Here is a 26,930-nt window from a genome sequence, read left to right on the forward strand (position 1 = left end):
TCATTCTTAATGTCAAACTCTGCCTAGTGCAACAGATTAACACTACGAAGCATATATATGAGGAAGAGAAGCAAAAGATTCTTGGTGATTCATATCATTTAGATATTTCAGGTATGGTAAAAACATTATTTTTTTATAGTGCACAGTTCCATCTACAAAACCAGAGATACAAATAAGAGCAAATTTATATTATCATGCAGTAAAAAAAATGAGGACTTCATCAAGCTTCTGTCATCAGTAGCAAACATTACTTACTTGTTCATTCAGCCACGCCTCCATCTCATCAAAGTCACTGTCTTTCTGTTGCTGGAAAACATACACACACAAAAGCATCACATTAGCCAAGTAAGTCTGAGAGAAGGATGGAGAGGGGATTAAAAATATATGGGGGTAAGAATCACAAAAAAGCTGAATTTTTCAAAATATTTGTACCCTCTATTTGATACTGGAAAAAAATGAAAAATTATAATTTCTCTCATTTGAAACCCATATATTTTCCCTTATTGAAACAGACATATACACCACCAAAAACTGACCCAACAGTGACATTGGACTAACAAAGCATGTGTTACAGATACCAGCCAAAATCTTTCCACAATTTAAGAGAAAAAATCCAGAAATACTATCGACTATTCAAGCGTTGTTTATAACCATTGAAGCCTGGAACATTTCTGTGTCTGGTAACTGCGAGAAAACCTTTAGCTCAGCATGACAGTAGAAAAAATTAGTTTACACCAGGTTAAAAGTGTGTGCACTGAATTTTGTGATAGCATGTAGGTGTATAAATTGTGGTTACCTTAGGGTATATGTGGGAAGGAAGCTTTACTCTCTACTTCCAAATTTTCTAATATTATCACCATTTACTTCCTCCAGTTATTCCAAATGTCCACAATGTTACTCCAAAAGAATTTCAATATACCCATCTTGACATCAACTCCGCTCAATTTCATGCTGTGTTCTTTCATTTCACAGTTTCTGATTTCAGGAAAACTGCTCTATGTTAATAGTATCTTGGCCTCTGAATAATTTTAAGTGGTAAACATATTTCTCCTGATTTCTCTCATTATGGGTAGTTCAATAATTTTGCAGCTATCCTAGTCACTCATTCTACTAAAGTCTGGTAGCAGGAAATACTTACCAGTGGCTCTACTCCTGTGGCATTCATGTATCCTTAAGGAAGGAGACCAAGCACTGATGTATATTTTAGAATGGACAAACATTAAAAATTTTTTCAATCTATGTGTATTTTAAGGCATTTTTTACTCAGTATATTTTGCTTCTCTTATAACCCTTCAAATTTGATTTTCTATTGACTACCTGATTATTTAGAATTATATGTTGTATCAAAAACAAACATCATTAACGGTGAATTTTTTTAATAACTGTTACAGCTTAATTGCCCCAGTCTCGGCACACAGACGCAACTGCAACATCACTATGCTTTATGACCTATGGTTCTAACAGGCAGATGTGGCTGGCTCCCTGAGTGCTACAGGAGCTGCATAAAGAAAGAATGGATTCGTAAGTCAGGAAGAATACATATATATACACACACTCAAGCTTAAACCAGGTACCTATTTTCAACCAATCCCAACAGGAAAGATACACGACTGGGTTGGCTGTGTGCTGACAACCCTGGCCTGGTTCAGGATTTGAATGCCAACCACCATTTTCTGAAGACTTTGAGTGTGTTTATGTAAGATTATATGAACTGACACAGACAATAATTACACAGTTATTATTCTGAGGAGAATTATACTTATTCATATTTGATTATTCAATTCTGGCTGGGATCTATTACACATAAATTTCCCTATTATTAAACATGCTATTAAGATAAGCAAACTACTTCATTCATTATACTATGCAGTGATTTAATACATATTTTACTGCATCTATTTATAACTTATTTTCCTCGGTGGACAAGAAATGTATGGACCAATCTGGTACTCAAAACTGTGGTAATTATGGAACTATATCAACTACTTAACACATGAGGTTAGGTTTGATAAAAAGAATTTTCTTTTCAATTTCATGATGACATGCTCACTTAAGCCAGTAGAAGCCAGGGGTATATGGTATTAAGTGGTTAAGTGGGATTTTAACAATGGCTTTCCTCTGCCAAAGTAATCACCAAAAATTTTTTGACTGATTATGAGCTACAAAATCAACTTATTTACTATTATTATTATATTAAAATGTTATATAAAACATTTGAGAATATTTACATAATTTTTAAGATCATGCAACTTCGAACACTAAAGCTTTTTTTCTCTAAACTCCATTGTCAATGTCTGTTCTGGTAATGATGCACTGTACAGATAATGAGGCAATGTGAATGCATTTAAATAAGTGTAAATGTAAAGAGAGGGACGAGTATTGCATATGAACAAAAACAGGTATAAGCAACAAGGCTACGGCAAGGCATAAAATATGAGATTACAAAACTGAATGGTTGCAGTGTTTATGATGAAACCTAACATAGAAAATGCGGTGGCTAAAATGAGAACCATTTATGCCAACTAACAATAAAGTTGCAACATGCATGGTTCAACTAAGAGACAAGGGCACCCTGTAGAAGATTTCAGTGTAAATTCAGAGTTTGGTGTAATGTAGCAGGTTGGTACCCACAAAAGATAGGATACTGTGTGACAGGTCAGTGAAATACTGAGACAGACGTGCCACTTTCATCCTACCCTTAACCTTAAATTACTTGGTTATTCCCTCAAGTGTTCTAGAATAGGAGGAAAGGTGCTAGAAACAATGAAACACTTGCTAACTCTCGGCAAATGTGTGAATGCTTCTAGCATATTTTCCCTAATTGCTAAAAATTTGAACTCTCCAAAGTCAATCAATATTACATATTAGCCAAATTACTTGCTTTTTCTAATTCCATTTAACGTCACATACACTTAAATTTTTTATTTTCTTCATACTGTAATGAATACGAGGGACAAAACCATAACTCTATGAACTCACCTTGTTCACTATTTACTCCTTCAAATTTTCTCAATCATTCCACTAATAAAATCTTTTTTTTTTTTTTTTTTTTTTTATACTATTCGCTATTTCCCGCGATAGCGAGGTAGCGTTAAGAACAGAGGACTGGGCCTTTGAGGGAATATCCTCACCTGGACCTCTTCTCTGTTCCTTCTTTTGGAGAAAAAAAAAAAAAAAAAAAAAAAAAAAAAAAAGACGAGACTGGAGGATTTCCAGCCCCCTGCTCCCTTCCCTTTTAGTCGCCTTCTACGACACGCAGGGAATACGTGGGAAGTATTCTTTCTCCCCTATCCCCAGGGAAAAAATAAATAATAAATAATAAATAATAAAATCTAAATGCATTAATTCTCTATCCTTCTTGCACTCGTTCTTAAAAACCTTACTTTCACACAAGGTAACAATTGATTCATATGCCCAGTTCACATTTTATCCTTGTATCTCCATCAGTTGTGAGTGTAAATGGGTGTAAACCTAGACACTGCAATTTCTAAGATACTACACTCTGTTGTAAGCAGTTAGATTCTTCAGAAACTGATGAATCCTTACAAGCTTTCATCCAAATACGTCTAATGGCTGCAAAGGTAAAACGGATCTAAGCTAAATTCAAGGACTTTTCAAAGCTATTATAGTATCATAAATGCCTTAGGCACAACTACACCTCTCTGGGAGTATACATATTAAATTTCATGCAAGTGTATCATGAGGTCACTAAGTCATGTTGATTACACACTATAAGTGATGATACTCTTCAAACACATAAAGTAACATAGGTCTGTCACCACATGAGAAAACCATGAAACACCAAAAGTAGCTTCAATACTAAAAGGGGACTTTATAGAAATAGCCATATCAAAATATATACAACAATAGTTGATTTAAGCTATTCATTAACTGAAGCTCATGAAAGCTGAAAAGTTATTAAAGGGCCATATACATCAAAATCTGAGATGAAACATATGATCCTGAAGAGATACATCTACATTTCCAGAATTTGTAAAACAAATTTCATTCATAATGTCCCAAGACTGCTAGTTACAAATAAAAATTATGTAATTTGGGTTATTAATGTCAAGTTTTTTAAGAGTCCCCTTTATAAACATTCACCTTTTATGAGTTTACATACGTAGTTTTTCCAATATTTCAAAAGAACGTTAAAACTGGTGGGTCTCCAGTTTGCAAAGTTCTATAAACCTTCCAAATTAACCCTTTCACTAAAAATGGACATGCAATTAGACATCTTTTATTGTTAAGAAAATCATTTCCATAGCACACAAAATCTTTCTCTCTGCTGCATGAACTGCTACATCTCACATAGCCTCTAAAATGTGCACTAAACTGTGCAGAATGCTACCACTTTTAACCTAATAGCTTTTAGTACTGTAAATACATACAAACAGCTGATCCACCTACACTTTTATTGATTCTGCATAGCGCAGAACATTAATCTTACTGTCATTTGCAGAAAAAAATTATTTCAATGAAGCTTACATATTTTTTGTTGACAAACCTAAACTTCCATGAGCAGGTATTGATTTAGAGAAATTTTTTAGCCAGATATGGAAATTTTATGGACATCTGAGTTTGCAATTGCAAGCATGAAACAGTCAAATTTGGACATCTATCTTCATGGCAAAATGACACTTTCCGAGGAATATCTATAAAAACTTTATACATAATGAAGGGGTTACGGGAAACAGACTTAGCCATCACTCCTTAAGGTCAAAACTAAAAAATACTTTTCAAGTTTCGTCAAAGAGGGCCCAGAGGAGGGGAACAAAGAGGGTATCAGAGTTAGTGAGATAAAAGCTTTAAATTTGCCCACCTTGGAAGACATAAGAGGTTTTAAAACATAGATGACATGGACATTAAACAGTTATCCTAGAGATGTAAGGATAGAGCAACCACAGGACATAAGAAATTAAGCACAAAACTTGAAAAATTAAAACGATGTAAGTTAGTACTTTTACAATTCAAGGGAATGGAAAAGAGTGACTGAGGATGCAGTCAGACCTGACAGTACATGTGAATTTAAGTCGTATGATAGAAAAGAATGTTCAAGAGATGGATGGGGCCCCACAAGTAGAACTTCCTCCCCATACATTATATATACATGATTACAAATAAGTAATTACATCTACAACAAGATGAATAAGGACTATTGATATGTCATTATTTCAAAGAAATTCATGAAATCTCAAGGAGTACATTTAAACTTCCAGCTAGTATACATCAAGAAATTTCACTAAAACATATCAAATGGTTGTTGATCTACCAGTAAACCCTCAATTTAATGGGCTAAGAGAGGGAAGGGGTGTCTGTTAATGCCAAAAGTGTGTTAAATCAAATGTGACCTATTTCTGTTCACACACTTTCTCGTAACTCCCCTCTCACTTTAGGGTTTAGTGTGTCGTACAATAGTTGGGCAGCAGGCGCCCAGCAGCATGAGAACATTTGCCGGGCAGTTGGAGGCAGGAGTCCCACTGATACAGAGATGATGCCACCCCTCTCTTGTTAAAGGATACCTTTTTATGTAATAAGGTACGGACGCACTACGTGCTTTCATTGCACCTCATATGGTGCAGTTAGTAGGAACTGAAACTACGCAGGAAAATCCCAAGTTATTGCAAGGCTGCTCACCCTCTTCAGGAGATGGGGCACACCCAAGGAAATCATCTCAGACGAGGGGACCAATCTAGATAGTGAGGAGATGGAAGCTTTCCACAAAAAATGGGGAATCATGGCCCACATCTGCACAGCCCACTTCCCCTGGTCCAATGGACGTGACAAAGCCATGGTAAAGGCAATCAAACAGGTGTTGAGAGGCAACATGAGTGTTGGAGGTAACCTGCACAAGAGGATAGCAACTCAGGCTATGCTCCAATATCCCCACACCCCCCTACGAGAGGGGGATAAGTCAACTGCACACCTGGCAGCAGGAAGACAAGTTGCAAGACGGTGTCCAAGCGCCCCAGCAACATTATCACTGGCGATGGAGAACTGCTCTGTGAAACAGAGAGTGGGCCATAGTAGAGCGCCAGGCTCACGTGCAGGGTGGCCCAGCAGGTGACACTGCTACACTGACCCGGCTGTCCATGGGCATCCCTATCTGCATGTAGGATATCGCTTCAAAGGTGTGGGACAAGTCGGGCATGGTAGTGAAGGTGAAGCTGCACAGGCAATACTCAGTGAAGCTGAATAGCAGTGGCCACCTGTCTTTGCAAAACCAATGTCACCTATGCCCCCAGGATTCGCCAATCGCCACGTCACCAGTGGGTCAAGGGGAGTACCCACCAGCAACGGCTTTGCCTCCAGTTGTGGTAACACCCTCACCATGTGAGACACCACCCCACACACTTGCAAAATTATGTTTGTGGTGGCTCCTGTCAAGAGTGAACAAACTAATTTATGTCATTTCTATTCTCGCATGTAAAGGAAGTGTATTGTTGTTGAACAGTGATTTGCGTGTATATTTGCCCTATGCCTTGTCAAATTCTAATTTCATTCTCTTTTTTGTTTTCTTGTTTTTAGTTTTGTTTTTCTCTTTGTTGTAACAAAATGTCACATCTAGTTACCAAAATCTTGTAAGGGGATGTAGGTTTTAGTGTGTGATATGATAATTGGGTGGCAGGCACCCAGCAGAAATCATACTGAGATAGAGGTGATGCCATCCCTCTTCAGTGAAAGGATACTTCTTTATGATAAAGTGAGGACAGTCTACCTGTTTTCATTGCACCTCTTACAATCACTTGATGCCATTTTGAATTGTAAGGATTAGAAGATTATTTAATAAATAAAGTCATAATTCTGAAATAACAAAAACACTGTATACAACCTGACTGCATGACAGCATGAGACTGACCAAGACCACGGGTGCAATAAGATATGCGCATAGTGTGGTGTTTGAGATTTTTTCTATTAAATAATGTACCATATTGTATATTTGCATGTGTGGACGTGTATGTATATACACATGTATGTGGGTGGGTTGGGCCATTCTTTCGTCTGTTTCCTTGCACTACCTCGCAAACATGGGAGACAGCGACAAAGCAAAATAATAATAATAATATTATAATTTGTCCGTTAATCCGAAATCCATTTTATCAGGGTCTGTTAAATCGAGGGTTTACTGTACTTGTTATAAGCTGATAATGACACTAGTAAAAGAGGGCAAAGTCAACACGAGCATTTATAAGCCTCTATGGGAATTCACATTCTACATATTTCCATTCTGGATGAATGGAAATATAGGGACAGAGTGAAATGGAGCAAAATGGTACACCGAAGGTGATGTGCTGTCAATGGACTGAACTGGGGCATGTGAAGCAATCAATGAAAACCATAGAGAGGTGTGTCAGGTCTGGTTGTAGATGGGGGACTTGTCTTGATGCATTACACTTGATGGCCAGAGAGTGGATGTGAACAAATGATGGAATTTCTTTATGCTTTCCTGAAAAACCCTTGGTAACATGGGAAATGGTGAGCAAGTATGAAGGGGAAAAATGCAGAAATATACAATTCCTGCCCCCAGGAGTCCCACCTATATTTATGAGGCTCCTGCAGTGCTCCATTGGTCAGGATCACTAGCAATAAAGTGTATTTATGTTGTGTGAGCATCTACATGCAGAGTGCAGGGTAACTAAGTAGTGAGTGTTCGGTGTCTTCATTGTCATATTTGTGCTGTAGGCATGACAGGTCTTAGGATATTGATAAAATAGCATTTTCTGGTTCAGTTGTACATCATTTTCATAAGAAAATTATTATCCAATTAATCATAAGCACACTCTCAAGATTTTCCTATTATATTTTCAAACTTTGCCTGTAAAGTACACAACAAAAAATTATTTGCAATGCCTCACCAAAGGATCATACGAGATATAAAGAAGTACTTTTATAGTATAAGAGTGGTGGATGAATGAAATAAATTCAAGGAGGGTAAAAAATGACAGACAGCAAACAGAAGTTTAAAAGGCTGTATGACAGTAGGAAATATCCAAACGATGGGGCCCCATGAATGTAAAACTCTCTCCCCATATTCTATCAACATCATTATTACTAAAGAACTCTAGGGGCTCCTGAAGCTCCTTGGCTTCACTACCTTCAGAAGGAAGGAAAGGATGGACATCCTTGAAGCAAGTTCTCTAATGTGATTGTACTCTCTTTCGTCAAATGACAACGAATTAGCCTCACCAAAGCAGACTTCTCACTCACTGCGTAACCTCTAGCAGGAAGAGTTTGTTAACACCTACAAATAAGTAATTAAACACACACAGACACACACAAAGTTGAATATACATCTTCATTCACAAATTAGTATATTTTCAATTAATATCTTTAACTGCTTATTACAGTAACTACAATAACAAAGGCTTCTTCTACATATGTGAAAGGGTCATAAAACATTGCAATAAGCAGTATGTATACAACATGCTTATCCATCCAAATGTCAGTTCAGACAAAAAATAAATATATGAAATAAATAAAACATTATGCAAGAAACAAATTATTTCACTTCATACTTTTGCAAATCAAGATGCTAATAGGAGGAACCTGATCATTTCAAGATAAACTGAAATTTGGGACGGTATGGCTGGGAGTCAAAAGTCTAGCTTACTTGAGTATATTTAGTTATTACAAGTCTTCCTATGGGCAAACTTCACATGCTGTAAGTCTCCTGTTTGGCCCTCATGCTTAAATGGACTTGCTCAACACATGCCCCCTTCAGAGAGTGAAATATACTATACATGCTTCTGACTAGACTTTTGCTCCACTACTACAGTAGTCTAGTGAGGTAAAAATAAAAGGGATCTTACCCATAGCTGCTCCTGCTCTTCCACAGTGCCAAGAAACAATAAAATGAAAAAACAAAAGAAATGGAGTCAGTCTTAGGGGAATGGAAAGGAGACCTTATGTCTTGTAGCCTGCAGAACATTTTTCTTTCACATGCTTTACATAAGATGGACCATAAAAATATTGCAAATCAGCACATTTAAAAGCTAGTGCATATAGAAATTAAATATGAAAAACAGTGCATATAGAAAATAAAATCAGTGCATAATACAGTGCAAGAAATATATAGCACAAACCAACTAGCAAGAAGGGAAAGATATTTTCCTTCATGCAAATGATGAAATATTACAGATAAATATTCAAAATAACATAATTAAAAAGGTTCATGCTTCACTTTAGCACACCAGACATGGTATAAAGGTATGTGTGAGTGGTGCTGCAGAGGCTGTATGTACCTGATCCATCCCTTTAAAATGGGAATGGAGTAATGACAAGAGACATATAGATAGATAGACAAGATAATAAAGAATAGAGAAGCTGAAGTATTTTATGCATTTGTGACTTGGTTCACTTTTCTTGTTACGGTGCTGATAAGTATATTTCTCACTAATCACTGTGCGGCCATAGTTTTATCTATCCATCATTCGTTTATTTATAATTACCTCAGGACCAATTTCTAGTGTTACCCAAGAACTTTCTAAAAGTTACTACAGCCTAACGCTGCACTACTTCCAGTAGCAGGGATATATAGACTCCTTTGGAGTGAAAAGCTCTCTGACAAGACTGTACTCTCAGTAATATAGCCTCACCAAAGAAGGCTTTTCATTCATGCAGTACCCTTGTGCAGGTGAAGTCTAGTAACACCTGCACCCATGGTCTGGTCACAAAGGTATACAACCAAAACAACAATGATTCAGAAACATGAGAGGGTTTAAACATATACTTCCTGCAGTCTTTAATGTTATATCAGAAGAAGAAGACATAAAGAAAGGTATCTAGGTAGTTCTAGTCTTACAACTCTATTTGTCTAAATATATGTAGATCAAACATTTCTGTGATAGCAAAGGGTAAAGGGTACATAGATGGGGTTAGTACAGGAAAGCACAAATCACACAGATGGTACAACCTTGTTCATCAATGCAAGATGGTGAAAGCCACTAAAGAGGGCCCTCATCCCCTAAGAAAAGGCGAAGAACAGTGTTAATGGTCTTAATGTCATACAAAACTGACCCATATCAAATCGAATGTACATACACAATGTTAGTGCATGCAAGCACAAGATCAATAAATATATATACATGTATGAGATACTGATTTTGATAATACAAAGGAGGCTCAAACTAAGTCACATAAAAAAAAGGATTACAACATACAGAATATGCTTCCACTGGTAGCAATATTGAGGAGATTGAGGGAAAATAAATAAATATATTATTAACAGTTTAAGTATAGAGCCCCACGACCTCTTTTATGGAACCCTGGCAGCTATAAGGCTGCACTCCAATCAGAAGCAGGGTAATGATGAAATCCTTTTAAGTAAGATGTTCCTGAAAAATTACTCTTTTTAAACCAATGATTATGATGCAGCCTCACCAATGGTAACATTTTACATACTATGTAACCACAAGCAGGGGTCCAGACACATCACAAGGTATATAATTTACAGGATACAAAGTAGAGCTGAAGATTACATAAGACAACTTACATGGTGCATGGTATACCTCAAAATAGAGCAAACTTTTTTTTTTCAGTGACTGACATGTCATAGGTAAAACTTGCCCAAGCTGTGGCCATCTCAGAGAAAAAGAAGGTAGCATATGAGAAGAAGAATAAAAGAAGCTGTTTGTAGACCCGTTCTTAAAGGTAGAAAGAGGGTAAGACGAAAGAAGAAAGAATATTTCTCAACTTTACTATTTAAGGAAAGAAGGGGACAACATAACAAGTCAGTCCTTGTGTGACTGATCTCCACAAAGAAACTATAGGAAGCAGCAGCAAGTGTATTGTACAATGATATCCTCTAAAGCAGCGGTATCAGTGAAGTGATAACAATCTTTTCAATACCTCAGGCCCTGAAAACTGGTATCACTGATTTTAGGGCACTCAACATTGTAATACTTAAGCATATTACTACAACTACTCAGAAATGAACTCCACTAGAGCAAAAAATTTCCCAGAAGGACTGTGCTTCCTTTTGTTCAACGATGATGACACAACCTACCCCAAAGGTGACTTTTCACTCGCAATGTTAGCCCATGCAGGCAGAACCCAGTAAAACCTCTCTTCTTCAATAAAGACATAACTAACTTTCGTTACTGTATTCAAAATTATCTTTGTATGACCTTCCCACTCCAAATGCCTGACTTTGGGTGACTGCCCAGTGTGAGTCACTGAGAGAGGTGCTACCAAATGTCAGTTTGGGACTCAATACATACAGTACCATTAAACATAAACCATAAGTAGACTGGAGAGTAGGTGACTACAAAGACCTAGGTATATTTTTCTTATAGATTTCATTTTGCATAAGATAAAACCTTCTGAAGTTGGTTAAGTTGGCCAAAACAAGGCATGTACACACAGCCTGCGAACCTGCTCTATGTGGAATGTACAGAAGACATTTGAGTGCCGTTCAGAGCTTTCATTATGGAAGTAGTGTATGTGTGAGTTAGTGGAAGTATGACAGAATGATCTGAAAAGAAGTGGGAGTGTATCAAGCTTGCATGACTTATCAATGATTTTATGGTAGGAGTACTGCTTGAAATGAGTGTAAGGTGCAGTAATTGTGAAATGAAATTTAACCAGGGAGAAATAGAATGAAAGTTGTCATGGTTGCTGCATGTAGATGATGCTGTTATCAGCTAAACAAGAGGATGAGGTGGACTGAATAAAGGCCCAGTGCATTGATGTAAGAGGAGGATACTGAGAATAAGTTTAAATAAAAGTAAGACATTAGTTTTTGAAAGTTATGGGAGATTAGACTGTAAGATCAGTAGGCATAGAAAAGAAGTGGTATTTCTGGATGTTTGAATATTTGGAAGTTTAGTCAGGGCGGTATGTGGAAAGCTGATGCTGAAAGCAGATTCGAGCATGGGGAAATAATTGGGGGTGCACTGAAAATGCAAAAGAATGGAAATACTTGGGATGAGAGTGCAAGAGCTTGCTTGGAGTACTTGTCCAAGTGCTGACATATAGATGTGAAACACAAGTGTATATAGAAGAGGATAGGTAAAAAATAAGAGCAGCAGAGATGGACAACTTGCACTGTACAGCTGGAATTAAGATGACAGATAAACTGAAAAATAAAGATGAGGTCATATGGTGTGAAGTCATGAGAAAAGTGCATGGATGAAATTTGTTTAAGATGGCATGATTAGGTAAAAAGTAAGTAAACAGGTTTGTCAAAATTATAAACAGCCCTACAATAAAAGCTTCAAGGAAGAGATGCAAACCACAGAAAATATGAACAGACATAGTGAGACATGTTTAGGGTTATAGGTATTTCTGAAGATGTTAGAGAAATGACTGGGAGCTGGTTGCAATGGAAGTGTTTTGTGTACAGAGGTAGTATGAATGGAGACATTGGTTTTTAAAGTGAAAGGTAAGGAACACTTTTAAAAGTATGACAGTACATTATTCGCTTTAACACATTGGAAATGGACTGAGAATGAGTGTGCTTGACATTGCAGCAGCTGTGTAGGTACCTGATTCACCCAATTAAGCTGAGAAGGAAGTAGTGATATAAGATACATAGGCAAGCAGAATCAACATATATTTTCTTAACTTGTCATGTACTTAACTGGATTCTGGTTTCAAAACAATCAATGTATTTCCCTTCTTGCAGAACAAAACCGTGGCATATCATAAACTTATCTGGTGTGTTAAAAGACATAATGGGTTGGCAAAAGAGGTGAGGACAATATGCAGGGTGGTGAGGATTAAGATGTGCTTATGGTATTGGATGCAGGCAGATAAGGACAAATATGTACTCACTGGAGCATGTCTGAGTTGTGCTGTACGACCCAGGGATGCCGATGACACATCCATCTCACTGTTGTCTTGGTAAGTACTGCCACTGTTACAAATACAGCATCAGTCCAAATATACATGTTAACAAATTTGAATCACATGAAGTGGTACACCCGTAAGAGTTATATGTCTAGGGCTCCAATGTGACAACTTTCCATTTATCACTAAATAACATATCATGCCAATAAGCCTGGTCCCAAAGTTGACCCTAAAGTTCTTATGGAAAAAATGCATAAAATTTCCCCTGCAACGTTACTATTCATATAAATTATTCTTTTTGATGACATATATATAACATAGTTCCAAAGCCACAGAGAACATTATAATGAACATTCATAATGAATGTATGTCCAGAGATATGCCCACCATGGACCCTTTTCATATAACAGGCCATTCTCTGAGTGTATGGGTCTTATTCTTCAGCCCTGTTGTGCCATTGTTTATGGCATATGTCTATGTGAGTGTATATTTTCACTCTTAAGTAACTAAAAAACTGTACCTTGTCCATATCTGTCCTACACACCAGTGGCCATATGTACCCCTTAAAAGTATAGTGCTTAGCTGCAATAAAATCAATATGACATCCTTTGTTGTCTACTATCATAAAAATTTTGCTAGAAGGGAAAAATCAAATTAACTGTTTCACTCTAAAGTTGTCATGCATGCTTATTTTTACAAACAAATAGACATCAGCTTCAGTAGCCTCTCACTCAAGTCTGCCTCCAGTGCTTCTAATGAAATTCTATTCTAGTTAAGGAATAAGATGAGATTTTTTCAAGGGTTACAGAAATGTCAGAATCCATTTAAGAATTCTAATACAAAATTCCCAACTTTTTAAAGGAGTCTTTTCTTTTTCATACTTGATCACTGTTTCCTGCATTAGTGCCAGGAACAGATGAAGAAAGGTCACATCCATTCTCTAGCTGTCATGAGTAATGTAGCAAAACCACAGCTTCCTATCTACAACCAGGCTCCACAGACCTTTCATGGGTTTAGAATGGATGCTTCACATGCCCTGGTTCAGTCCACTGACAGCACATCATCCCCAGTATACCATATCGTTCCAATTCAGTCTATCCAGTGTCTGCCTTTCATCCACCTGGATGTTCAGGCCCCAATTTCTCAAGTTCTTTTCCACTTCATCCTTCCATCTCCAATCTGGTCTTCCCATTCTCCTTGTTCCCTCCACGTCTGACACATATGTCCTCTTTGTCAACCTCCCCTCATTCATTCTTGCCATATGTCCAAACCATTTCATCACCCTCTTCTGCTCTCTCAACCACACTCTTTTTATCAACACACATATCTCTTACCCTTTCATTACTTATTCAATCAAACCATCTCACACCACTACCAACGTGTGTGTATTTGCAATTTCTAAGAGCAGCTCAACATACAATCTACTGTCTTGGCCAATTTGAATTCTGACATAAGAATTTCAATAGCCAGTCCACATGGGTAGGGGTAGTCACTTTATATTTTTGGCCAGGCTTTCTAATCTATGGCTTATCCAGCTGTAAATCTAAACAAGATGATAACAGCAGTTTTCCAAAGCACATATCAAGCTTCAAATCAAACATTCTATAACTAAAATTTCTAGAGCTGAATAACAATCTCCACAATAAAAGTATTACCAATTTTTTCTTAAAATGGGGAAAATTATACATGTGCAACTTGGAAAAGAAAAATCCTCAAGCTTACCTAGTCTTGGTGTTTTCATATGTAGCTGTTCGGGACTGAGCAAACATATCAAAGTCAGCATCTTCATTTTTCTTCGCTTTTGGGGAATTTCCTACAGCTGAAAAAGAAAATAAGAAATGAAGGAGAAAGCTATGTAAAACACTTGGCTTGTGAAAGACATGACAGTTCTGTCCACATTCTAGACTGTTCCCTCATTTTCTCCTTGTTTTAATGTACTGAACAGATAATACAGTGTGGAGACCTTAAAGTATTTTCAGACTTCTGTGCCACAAGTCTTCAGTGCTACATAAGGATTTGAAATGCTTCAAAATATGGAAACTGTAAATAACTAAAATGTTTGGGAAGAACTTATTTTGAAGGTGTAAAGGAAACAAACCTAGTGATTCTTTTAAGCCTATCTATATATATCTCTGACTCCTTTACAACTGAAACTCCCTCAAGGGGGTGGGCACAGCAACAAAGTCTCCATAACCAGTGGACTCCAGTGCCACTTCTTAGCCTTTAGTGCCTCACCCTTAACAGGCCAATGGCACAGGGCAACTCTAGTGCAGCATTTGCAGAGGTTCCCACCTAATGTTCCTAATTACTACTACTACCTAATGCTCCTGCCTACTACTTCTACCTAATGTTTCTGCCTAATGCTCCTCCCTAAATGTTCCTACCTACTACTGTTATCTACTGCTACCACTTCACTAAAAGGCATAGCGCATAGTGCTCACCGCCAAAAAATCTAGAGGTACGAAGGATGAGCTGTATGAGGCAAGTGTTGTCATGTGTAACAAAAGAACAGATTACATGTTTATGAACATAAAGATAGTAGTCCACATATGGGTGAGGCAAAAAGGAAAGACAGCTCCCTGGCTCAGAGAAATGCAACTTGACAACCACTGAAGTGCTGTCTCATTGCACAATTATCATTAACTGTATTGTCAAGCTAATGAAGTGCCATTTCATTTCCAAACACATTGATGAACACTCCCAGACCAGCTTTCATGTAAAAGTAAGAGTATTACCAGTTTTTATGTCAAATGTTCCAGTCATGAACAGAGTCATTTTCTAGGCTAGGCCATGAGTGAAATACAACAGAAAGAAAGAAAAATGAAACTAAGAGCTTTTGAGGTGGAAAAGTTTCCTTTCCGATTGGAACAGGTCGTATTTTTCAGAAAAGACCTCCATAGCTTTGCAGTGAAGAAAAAGAAACAGAAATCACAACAGCCCACCCTGCGAAACAAAAGGCCCTACAGTAATCATATGTGTCCAGAGGAAAAGACATGCAAGCTGCTAGCTCAGGAACAGAAACTGATGTAATATCTGTTGAAGGTAAAATAACCAACAGAGCAGTGTTGAAAATTTGGTTCAGGTTTTAAAGTCTGCTTGGGAGAGATGATATGTCACTTTTAAGCACAGAGCTACAAGCATCCCAGATGAAACAGGAGTACTCCATGTGAGGAGGAATCAGGCCTTTACATAACTGGAGTAACTGCTCAGAAAAAAAGAATCTTCAACAATATAGGTCACAGACTGTAAACAGCAACCACCTACGAAAATGCTATTGTCCTGTCTTAGGAGTGTCAAAGCAATCCATAGAATCATCTAATACTCTTCATGTCAGGAGAGGCCATTTCTCGGTTAGTTCCGGCACTACCTCCTTGATGTGGGAAAAGGCAAACAAGTATGATAGAAAAAGTAATATTCTCAAAATCATTATTTTCAATACTATCACTTATTTTCTTAATTATTACACTATAATCATTATACTGCCCCAAGACCCCTTTCATGAGGTTCCTGCAGCTTCAAGGTATAGCACAGCAAAGAAGCAAGGAAGTAATAGACTCCTTTGGAGCAAGGCCCTCCCTCTATCTATATTCCTGATCCCTTATCTCAACTGAAACTCCCTCATGGGTATGGTCATGGCAACAGAATCTCTATAACAAATGGACTCCAATGCTGCTTCTTCACCTTAATGCCTCACCCTTAACAGACCACTGGGAAAGGGCAATTCTCAGAATGTTTGCAGAGGCTCCTACTTAATGTTCCTACTGACTACTTATATCTAATGCTCCTACCTACTACTTCTGCCTAACATTTCTACCTAATGCTCCTGTTTAAATGTTCCAACCACCTACTTCTATCTACTGCTCCTTCCATTCTGCCAAAAAGCAGGGCCAGTGCATATTGCTCAACACAGGAAAATCTAGAGTGTGCAAGTGTTGGTAAGTGTTATTTATGACATGGAGAGATTGTATGTTTGAGCAGAATACCAGTACTCCACATGTGCGTGAGGCAGAAAGAACAGACATCTATGTGGGTGATAGGAGTGCAACTTGATAACCACTAAAGTGCCAGTTCACTACTCACCAGTCACTAACCCTCCCAATACCCAGGCAAGGAGTACTGGTAATATACCTTCCCCGTCATTGGCTGCCTACCATATACTATCTACCTCAACATGATAATACTCCTATCTGCTAACTGATGATTATACAGTCTCAACGAATATTTCTCACTAGATTTGTAGCCACTTCAGGGGAGTTTCATAAAGATGAATTTTCTATTATTGCTTTTCATTTTCATAAAACTATCCCATTTTTAATGAAGTAAAACTTGTTTATTCTGTCTGATAATTAATATATACTGCAGTTGAAGTTTACATGATATGCATCATATTCTTAAAAACAAGCACAGTTATAACATAAAACGAGCAGACTTGTGGAAATAATTGGTAGTAGCAATAGGAAACTTCTAAGCCTAAACAATACAAATTTTGAAGTCAATTGCACGAATTCTTACCCACTAGCACACACTAATTACATAAACCAACAAAGTTCTAAGAGAGGACTGAGACATTACATACTCAGAGAGGCCAACTGTGCAGAAGGTGGTTCATCTGCAAGGTCTATTAGTGACACTTCTTGTTGTGGTGCTCGCTGTGGTGTTGGTAACTGTGGTGGCTGGGATGGACGCTGTGGTGAAGACTTTGTAGGACTACCAACACCTTTCACCTTATTCATGTGACGATCATACCTGCAATATAAAGTCATTTTTTCTTACATAATCCATCATCGCTATAATCAACTACAGTATGTTCCTGTGAACAAAAAATGCAGATGTTATTGATATTTTCCAAAAACCCATGTGATACTGTACAAAATCAAGTGATCAGATCATTAACCGTTCAAGTAATACACTCAAGAATGTCAAAAGCATTGAAATACATTCAGAAACAATTCATGCAAACATATAATAATATCAAAAGAGGAGAATATCAAAATCAGCTCTTACATTCAAGTGAAAATAATGAAAAATTTCAGATAATTAAACCAAACTGGTCTTTGAAAAATAGCTAATACAGAACTCATCAGGGAAGGAGAAAAATTTTTGCTAAATCAGAGAACCACCCTACATCATTTCCTAGGTTCAAATGTTTTAAGTTGGTCTTAATAGCAAACTTTCAGAGTATATTCAACTTAACAGATTTGGTACTTCACACACCACCTGACCAAGGGAAGGATACTCTAGAAAACAATGACATAAAATTCTGAAAGAACAGTCTTTCAAGCAAGAAGCCTCCCAGCTCCTCCAGATTTAGGTCAGTATTACAGTTTGGGGTCTGAACATGTAGGAGGGTGTGAGGTGTGCAAAGAATATAGTGAACTGGAGCACTGTGTTGTCAACATGTTGAACCAGGGTATATGAAGTAGTGAGGGGAAACCACAAAAAAGTCTGTGGACTCTGGATGTGAAGTGGGTTCTCTGACTCTGGTCCATTAATGACACCTAAACAGTGGATGTCTGTGAATAAGACAGTTTCTTCTGTTCCTGGCACTATCTTGTCCATGTGGGAAATTGCAAACAATTTTGAAGAAAAAATTATCATTCATCTTCCACTATCCAAATGGGTTGACCAAGCTATCTCAATTCCATCCAATTGTATCCTTCCACAATTCACACACTTTTCCATGTTTACACTCCCTCCACCCACATATTCCCTAATTCCATCCCTTCACCTCACTCTCTGGCTTCCATTCCTGTCAGAATAATAAATCACTTCCCCTGAGAATCCACCAAAGTATGTAATCTTTATGTAACAAATAACTAAGTCTATTACTGCACTTACCTGAGAAAAAGGTTATTAAGATTATCATTGATACGTAATAGATCTGCAGTGAGAAGATCATCGCTGATGCGACCCACTAGTTCAACCACACGTTGCTGCATAGCTCGACAAGTTGCATGCAGTTCCTGCATTCATATATAGAGTTATATAATTAATTAAAATATATAGGAGAAAGTAATGCTTTAAGTCCAGTTCATAATTAATTCCAGTTCATAAATGCTGTTTCCTGCATGAAGGATTACAATCCAGGCTTTTTCAAACATAATGACTACATATATCAAATCTCAAATTAAATTGTAAAGTATTCTACAGAGTTTAAATCACCACACTGCTTAACTACATCAAATGTCTTAGCCCCCATTGTGATTTTTTGTTTACAATCATATAGAAAGGTGGCAAGATAATCTAGTTTGAGGGCAGCTGAGAAATGGAAAACATTAATAAATGATAAGAAAAAAAATGCAGTAAAGTGTATGGACTTATATGAAAAGCAGAGAGTAGGAGTACAAAACTGAGAACAATTGAAAAGCTAAGAAAAATGTAAAAGTCCCCAGCACTTAAAAGTACGATTACAGATGGGAAATTTCATTATCAATTCAATCACAACATCTGAGAGTTTATGTCTGTAAACCAACATATATAGAATCAATATCTACACACCTGTAACAACTGTATGTCATCTTGGTGTTCCTTTCCTGGGCTAAGTTCTGATAGCATCTCTCCCAAAACTTTGGCATTTGATTCCACTACATCTAGTTCACTGTGCAGCTTTGCTCGTTGTTCAGCTGTCAAGGAAACTGGAACAGCTGGAGTGGTTGTCGTTTGTTTAGGAGTTTGGTGACGTGGTGATGTTGCAGCACCAGGAGGTATGCGAGGACGGGGCTCAGGAGCTGTCTGCAAATAAAAATCAAAATGCTTCAGCAATCTAAGATACTTCTCTCTTTAATCTGTCTTTATCTCTGATGCCCACTCCCTTTACGAACCCACTCAAGAGGGTGGCTGCAGCATAAGAGTTGAACTCCAATGCTGCTTCTTGGCCTTTAATGCCTCACCCCAAACAGGCCACTAGCAAAGGCAATACTAGTGCAATGTTTTCATAGGTTATTATCAACTACCTCTATCTAATGAGTCTATCTAAGGTTCTTGCTTAATGTTCCAACCTACTATTACTACCTATGCTCCCAGCTAATGCTCCTACCAACTACTGCTACCTAATGCTCCTGTCCAACATTCCTACCTACTACTTCTGTCAACTGCTCCTATCATTTCACCAAAAGGCAGGACTAGTGCATAGTACTTAACACAGGAAAATCAAGAGTTATGAAGAATAAGTTGTGCAATTCAAGTGTTGTCAAGTGTTATGAGTGACAGAGAGGGAATGTATGTTTGTTGACAGAATGCTACAGGTTTAAGTGTGGGTGAGGCAGAAAGAAAACACAGCTACCTGGGTCAAAAAAGTGTAACTTGACAACTATGCTGCCATTACTAACCCTCCCAATACCAGGCAGGTGATACTGGTATACCTCTTCTTTAAAGAGTAATATGTCAGTAGATGATAAATAGTATGACCCAAGAGCAGAACCAAACTGATATAACACAAAACTAAACTTTAAGGGAAGACGTAAATGTTCTTTTGAGCAACCAGCTACTGTACCAGTCATATCTATTCAAACAGCTGGATCCTTTCATTAAAAGCCAGAGTACCCTAAATCAAAGTCAGCATCCTAATAACAACCATCTTCCATGGAATAACTAACCATGGACCATAAAGTTCCTTTTTCACACAAAGGTGGTTAGCTTACATTATGAAAAATTGGCTAACTACTTGAAAGTACACATATAAACATGCTTTAAAATTTAAGAAAGGAACTTTCATGTACAGAATATAAAAATATTTATCAAAAACAATACAAGCAAATCTTCTCTACTGCAACATATCTATATTGTATTCAACCCTATTTACAATCTAAGCCAATTAGTCAATTATGTATATCATTTATGTAATTTATAAAGGTACCATGAATCACAAAGTTAAGGATACATGATATTAGAGAAACTTTGAACACAGTTCTCATATAAAGGATAGAATACAGAAGAAGGATCACTGGGTAAAAAATATATGTAATTCATACCCGCTGTGGTGTAATGATAGGTGCCATGGTATCCAGATTGGTCATGGGAAATTCTACACCTTTGTGCTTTAGTTCTGCATATACCTGAAATGTACAAACTGCCAATTATTTTTCTTCACTCTGTATTGCAACTACTTCCTTGCACAAACAGAAGAAGAAGCAGACATACAATCAACACAAAATAAAATTATTTTCACTTTTTTCATTAAAATCATAAATCTAAGTTGGATTAGCAGCAAGCTAAATAACCTGTTTTCATGAATATCAAAAATGAAAATTTTCCTAAGTACATTTCTTGAATAACACAAAATGGCATACTGTGGTATATCATCACTTATTTCAGTGGAAGCAATTCCCAATAAGAGTCCTACACGTACATCCACCAATACTTCTAACAAACGCAAGACAATAATTGGACAATACACAGTGTTCCATTCCATGCAGTCTGTTACTTGTCCTTGCTCGCACTTCATACCACTTTATTTATTGTTTTGGTCCAGTACAAGTTTCATATTCTCCTGTCGTGCCACCATTATGTTTTGTGCTATAACCAAAGCAATAAGATGAAGAAGAAAATAAAGGCATCTTCAATGCAAGCAGTACCACAGGAGCAAAGATAATGTAAATCAAGTAACTCAAATGAAAAATTAAGATATATCAAGGAGGTCATTACACACTGGGAACTGGTGTTACCAGACTCTGCCTGCTCAAGGTTTACACTGCAAGTGATACATCTCCTTTGGCAATACTATATCATTGGGAACACAATCTTGTCAAATAAATTCTAACTCCAAAGGAATCCATCATTTCCCTACTACTGCAAGCAGCACAGCCTTGGAGCTGCAGCAGTTCCTAGAAAAAGGCCTCGGTAACACCAAGACCTTTTCTTACAATGGTGTCCTTGGGCAATTGTAAACAAAAAAAAGTAAAAAAAAAAAAATGTCATGGAAAACCAAGCTTCAACATATGGAATTTCACTATGCTTACAACGTTTCAAGAATGTTTGTTCCATATAGTGAGAGATAGGTGTTTATGGTATCATTACCATATGTTACCACATGTCTAAAATTTCTCAATAGATATCCCCCTATATATTCTGTACTACATGAATTCCAAAATGCTAAGAGAATAGGAATTTATTTAGAAAATAATGAAACAAGTACCTGAGAGACTCCAGATAATTCTGGCTGGTGACGGAAGGCTTCTGCCCATGCCTGGATTAGTTGTAGGACCTTCTCTTGCACAGCAGCTGGAGGTTCATTTTTTGGACCTAACAGAACCAAAGATATTCCATATTAGGCACACTACAGATCACAGCAACATTATCAAAATATGAAGATTGCACACAAAAAATCATAAGATGAAGGTACTATCTATTAAGGAACTCCTTTCCCATTAATATAGGTAGGATCAAGAGCATAGAAGCATGCACCTATTCAGGAATCAATTCTGAATGACTGGATAGGTGTAGTATAAGGGGAATGAGAGGCTGTCAGTGGGCAGAACTGTGGCATATGAAGGGGCCAGGGAAACTATGGAGCAGTCAGTTGGACTTGGCTGTGGATGGTGTATCTGCTTTCACTGCATAATACATGAGAGATAAAGGGCGGATTTAGGCAAGTGGATCTGTTGTTCCTAGACTTACCTCAATAAGCAGTAAATGGTAAACAGGCAAAAAATTTAAGAAATATAAGAATACAGACTTAATCACCTAAAGATATGGTAAGATTAATACCTGTTTATAGGTGGCATCCTTATCTGATAACATGATTAGTAGCCCTGGTATATGGACAAAGGCACCTTATCAAGCAGTTGGGCTGTACTCTACAAGTTATCATTCATTTTACAAGGCTAGGATACATATTTGGTGTCTCCTGAACTAAAAGTAAATATTCCAAAACAATTTTTGAGAAAAAACACATAATTTGTCTGAACAGTTTTACATATGAAAGTATTCTACGGCATGGCAGTCCTAACAGTGATGCATGGATGTGAGTCTTGGACCCTGGAAGGTGGATGGGCTAGAATTAAAATGCCTGAGGGCAACATGGGGTGTGAAGTAGATTAATCATCTATAAAAAGGTTAGTTTCACAGAGAAGTGTGGTAATAAGTACAGTGTGACTAACAGGTCCAACCACGGTGTGCTAAAGGGTTTAGGCACATGGAGAGGATAAGCAAAGAAAAACTGATTATGAGGATCAATGTGTCATATGTGGAGAAAGTAAGGGGGATGACATCAAGAATATGGAAGTTTTGAGTGATGGAGGCTACAGATACATCAGCGGTGAACTAAAAAGATCAAATTGCAAAATGCTAAACATCCCATCTTCCTAGAAGATACAGCTTCCAACCTGTACAATTTTCTTAACTGCAAGTGACATAGAAGGAGTCTTTACAGAAAGTCCATCTTAAAAGAATGGCCATAATATGTTAGAACTCCTTAACCTTGCAAAAGATATCATATAACACTTTCCGAAAACATTCATATGGTGTTAAGTATGACATTCGCATCCAACAATTGCCTCTCCAAGCATCTTGTGTCAGCTCCCTTGTTTCCTGTGACAGATGAAATTCTTAAAACCTAGATATAGCTACAAAACTGGAGGAAAACAAGATATGATACAAATCAACAAGGTCATCTTTGACTCATTACTGGGAACTTCTGTTCACATGTAGGCTCCACACACAGCCCATAACTGCCTGAAATTTGTTGTTTCTAAAAAGTGACCCACAGAACTTTGCTTCTTTTGGAAGGTCCAAGGCATCTTTCATAAAACAAAAAAACGACAATTACTTCTCTGAGAGTTTGCGTGAAGTCAAAAGATTCCTCCCGCCACTCCAAAGGTCAAGAAAGAATGTCCAATGATCATATAAACCAGAGTCCATGAACTGATGTCAAGCATAACTTAACACAGGAGTATCTCTGTGTAATATGACCATTAATTAAATAATTCACATAAAAGGAAAAATACAATATGAAGGAAACTGTCCTAGAACTGTCCAAAGAATAGATATGGTTTTAAACCATATCAATATTCAAGCTGGAAGTTACTGAATTTACTTCAAGGATCTCAAGATCTTGCTGATGAACTGCAGCCTAAGGTAGGGCCCAAATGGGGCAATAATAACTGCTATTGCCATTTCCCACCATGCTCTAAGGCACAATTTCAACTGTTCTTGGTCCATCAAAGGATAGCTTTTCTTGTAGCTAAACTTAAAATAACCCCCTTTCTTTTAAGAAAATTATAAAAGACTACCTAATAGTTAACCAAAGACTAAGTAAGAGCAAGAGACTCTAACACCATCTTGTCTCTCTGATCTAATATGGTAACAATCACTTTTGAATGAAAAAAGTGTTTTGGGTGATCATCCATGTGTCTGAAACACCTGACCCTAGGAGCTGTAAGAGCTGAACAAACATCCTGACATTTAAAATCCAAAAGGTGATAACACAAAATCAAAACACAAGCTAAGGTACATGTACAACAAATAAGCTATAGTCCTGTCTGATGCAAGGTGAAGTGACACTGGGAGCACCTACTAAACCTAAAGCAACCTCTTATCAAGAGCTCAAGAGCAATTTAAGATTTTCTTGCATGAAGACAAAACCTGCTATAATCAAAAGATCTTCAAAATAAGTTGGCAATACCAATCTCATGATAATATACTGGTTAAAAGGACTGAACTCGAGCAGTTAAAGAGCTGAAGCACTATGCTTAACCTGAAAAGGAAACAATGAAGCCAAGTTTCCTTTCTTGCATTCGCTAATAATCAAAATAACTAATCTGCATTTGTCTTTGTATAATCATACAGCTAAGCAATGATTTCTCCTCCAAGGCTCAGTCATCTGCTCCTGATGCTACCTCACTAAGATGGTAAAGGACAGGTATAGAAAAAAAAATAAGCTCATGCTGGTTAATGTCTGTAACATCCTGCCAATACCCTAAGATGTAGAATGGTAGCAGTGATTAAAACTTCCATCCTGGAGTGAATCAGGATATGCTGTTAAGCATTATGTCCTAATCCAAACTAATGGTCCCAGTGATCCTCTACAGCTTTGTTGTCATATTAAATTGTTTACCATCAATGATCTAGAACCATTGTAAAATAAAGGGGTCATACTGAGCAATGCAACAAATTTTACAAGCACCATCATACTATGGCAGCTAATGCTGTTGTTGCCTATGAGTAAACTGGAAACAACAAATCACTTCAGATTTGTATCATGGAAAACACATAAACAGACTTCCTTAATCCCCCCCCCCCAAAAAAAGGTACAACATTGCCATGGAACTGTCAGCATGTCCAAACTGTGCAAGTGAGCAAGTGAATATGACCTTAGGTATAGGTTCACTTGATGTCAGTTCACAGGGCTGTAACATCATAAGCATGGATGGTTTGCTGTATGGGTGCCAAGTCCTGTAAATGAGCCGTTGCTCACCTCATTTGCTTTATGGTGGTCAAAGAAGGTAAATCCTCATAAACAAACCTCATTTTTGTGAGTACAAGAGGGCTTCATCTACAAGTGAGAAATATCCATGGTTTTTCAAAACAATAACGCATTAAAATGATATTCAACGTTATTGTCTAAGGTTTCTCATCAAAATTATATCCTTACAATGCATTGTTAACTTGAAGAACTGTTGTGCAAAATCACAGAAAATATTATGCTGAGTGACATAATGCAGAGCATTAATTACAATTAATGTGTATGTGAGTTTCTTTTTTTTTTTTTGTTATGAAAGCCATGCTTTTTATGCTGCAAACTTAAGAATGTATTGAAAAATATTTACATTCAATAATCATCTCAAACTATATCACTAAAGAACAAGATTCTCTTAAGACACCAGAGGGAAACACCTGATTCAGCAGTTTAACAGCGTATACTGTGTTACACTTACCTATGAGTTTTACTAAGTCCTGCACAAAATCCTTACTGCATGCAAGTACATGAAACCGTTTCCCACAGTTCTTTACACATGACTCCAACAACTGCGGAAAAATATCAAAAAATAAATGTTTGCTTTACTATCATGAGCTTGTCTCATCTATTAAATTCTACCTAATAATACATACAAAATGCATTAAGGGCATACATCAGATTTCTCACAAAACCGTGAATACTTCTGTTGTCTACGACAGGATTAACAAATTTTGGGAGTGTGGCCTTGGAAAACTTACCTACTTACTTACTCTCTACATTCAAGACAGCAAGACTGATGGCTATGTAGCATTTGCTGCACATAAGCAGCAAACTTACAGTAGAACGAATGCACAATTGCCATATAAAATTCCTAGCATGAAGGAATTACTTGTGAAATACCTAGTAAATCAAAAAGTCAAAACAGTCTTATGTGCATTTATCACCTATTACTTGACAGGGCAGGGTTTACAAAATACTCTAGCATTGAGTTTCTGCAATTCAAAGTGCCAGAGAACATGCATAGAAAAAGTGAGGATGGAAGAGGAAGCTTCCATATCATGCTAACATAAGCACATCCAAAAAAAAAACATTAATTTTGTGAAAATATACCATTAGTCCATATGACTAAATGAAGAATCTAGTACCTACATACTCAAGAGAAACTATGACAGCAGCCAACTCATATGGTTTCCATAATCCTAAGTGATAAGAAGAAGTTCCTTATACTTATACGAGACCCATTTCTTCCATGATTTAGCCCATTCTTTTTGATAACCATATCCTTATGTATTCTGAACAGAGTATCTGTTTATGTTAAATATTTCTGCCATTCTGAATGCTTTAGTCAAATTGTCACAGAGCCTTTGCTCCTATAAAGCAAGATTCAATTCCTTCCTCTTTCCTTAGTCCTGTTATCATTCTTGTTGCTCTTTTCTAAACTCTAGCCTATTTTTTTTATAAACTGGTGACTACTGTATCGAATATTCAAAATGTGGCATTGGTAGTAGAATTACAGAGACAAAGTAGGGTGTCTGATGGTTTGTGATTGAAGTTTCTTACAACAGTTCATAAGTCTGATTTTTGGGCAGAGTCTATGCTTTGTTCAGTATATTTCAGACTGTTACCTATAATAACTCCAAGCTCCCTCTCTTCTTGGCCATCTGCAACCAGTTTTTCAAAGATCTGAATTCTTTGTTCATACTTTAAGTCATTTCATACCTGTTAGTCAATTCTCACTTTAATGAGG

General features: G+C 37.2%; 1 protein-coding gene across 11 annotated transcripts in view; it reads right to left on the reverse strand.

The window, feature by feature from the left end:
- Positions 1-26,930, reverse strand: part of LOC139754243 (TOM1-like protein 2) — a 45,391-nt gene that overhangs the window by 1,745 nt on the left and 16,716 nt on the right. For 4 of the 11 annotated variants that reach the window (XM_071671571.1, XM_071671591.1, XM_071671624.1 and 1 more), the window contains 9 exons: positions 25,662-25,752; positions 21,923-22,029; positions 20,760-20,843; positions 19,288-19,521; positions 18,628-18,752; positions 17,366-17,535; positions 14,512-14,608; positions 12,775-12,856; positions 256-306 (listed from right to left, as the gene is read on the reverse strand). In XM_071671571.1, the coding sequence (XP_071527672.1) occupies positions 256-306; positions 12,775-12,856; positions 14,512-14,608; positions 17,366-17,535; positions 18,628-18,752; positions 19,288-19,521; positions 20,760-20,843; positions 21,923-22,029; positions 25,662-25,752 (1,041 nt within the window). The other 7 variants (XM_071671582.1, XM_071671601.1, XM_071671608.1 and 4 more) reach the window with 5 other exon arrangements.

Source organism: Panulirus ornatus, chromosome 2 (genome assembly GCF_036320965.1).
Source record: "Panulirus ornatus isolate Po-2019 chromosome 2, ASM3632096v1, whole genome shotgun sequence".
NCBI lineage: Eukaryota > Metazoa > Arthropoda > Malacostraca > Decapoda > Palinuridae > Panulirus > Panulirus ornatus.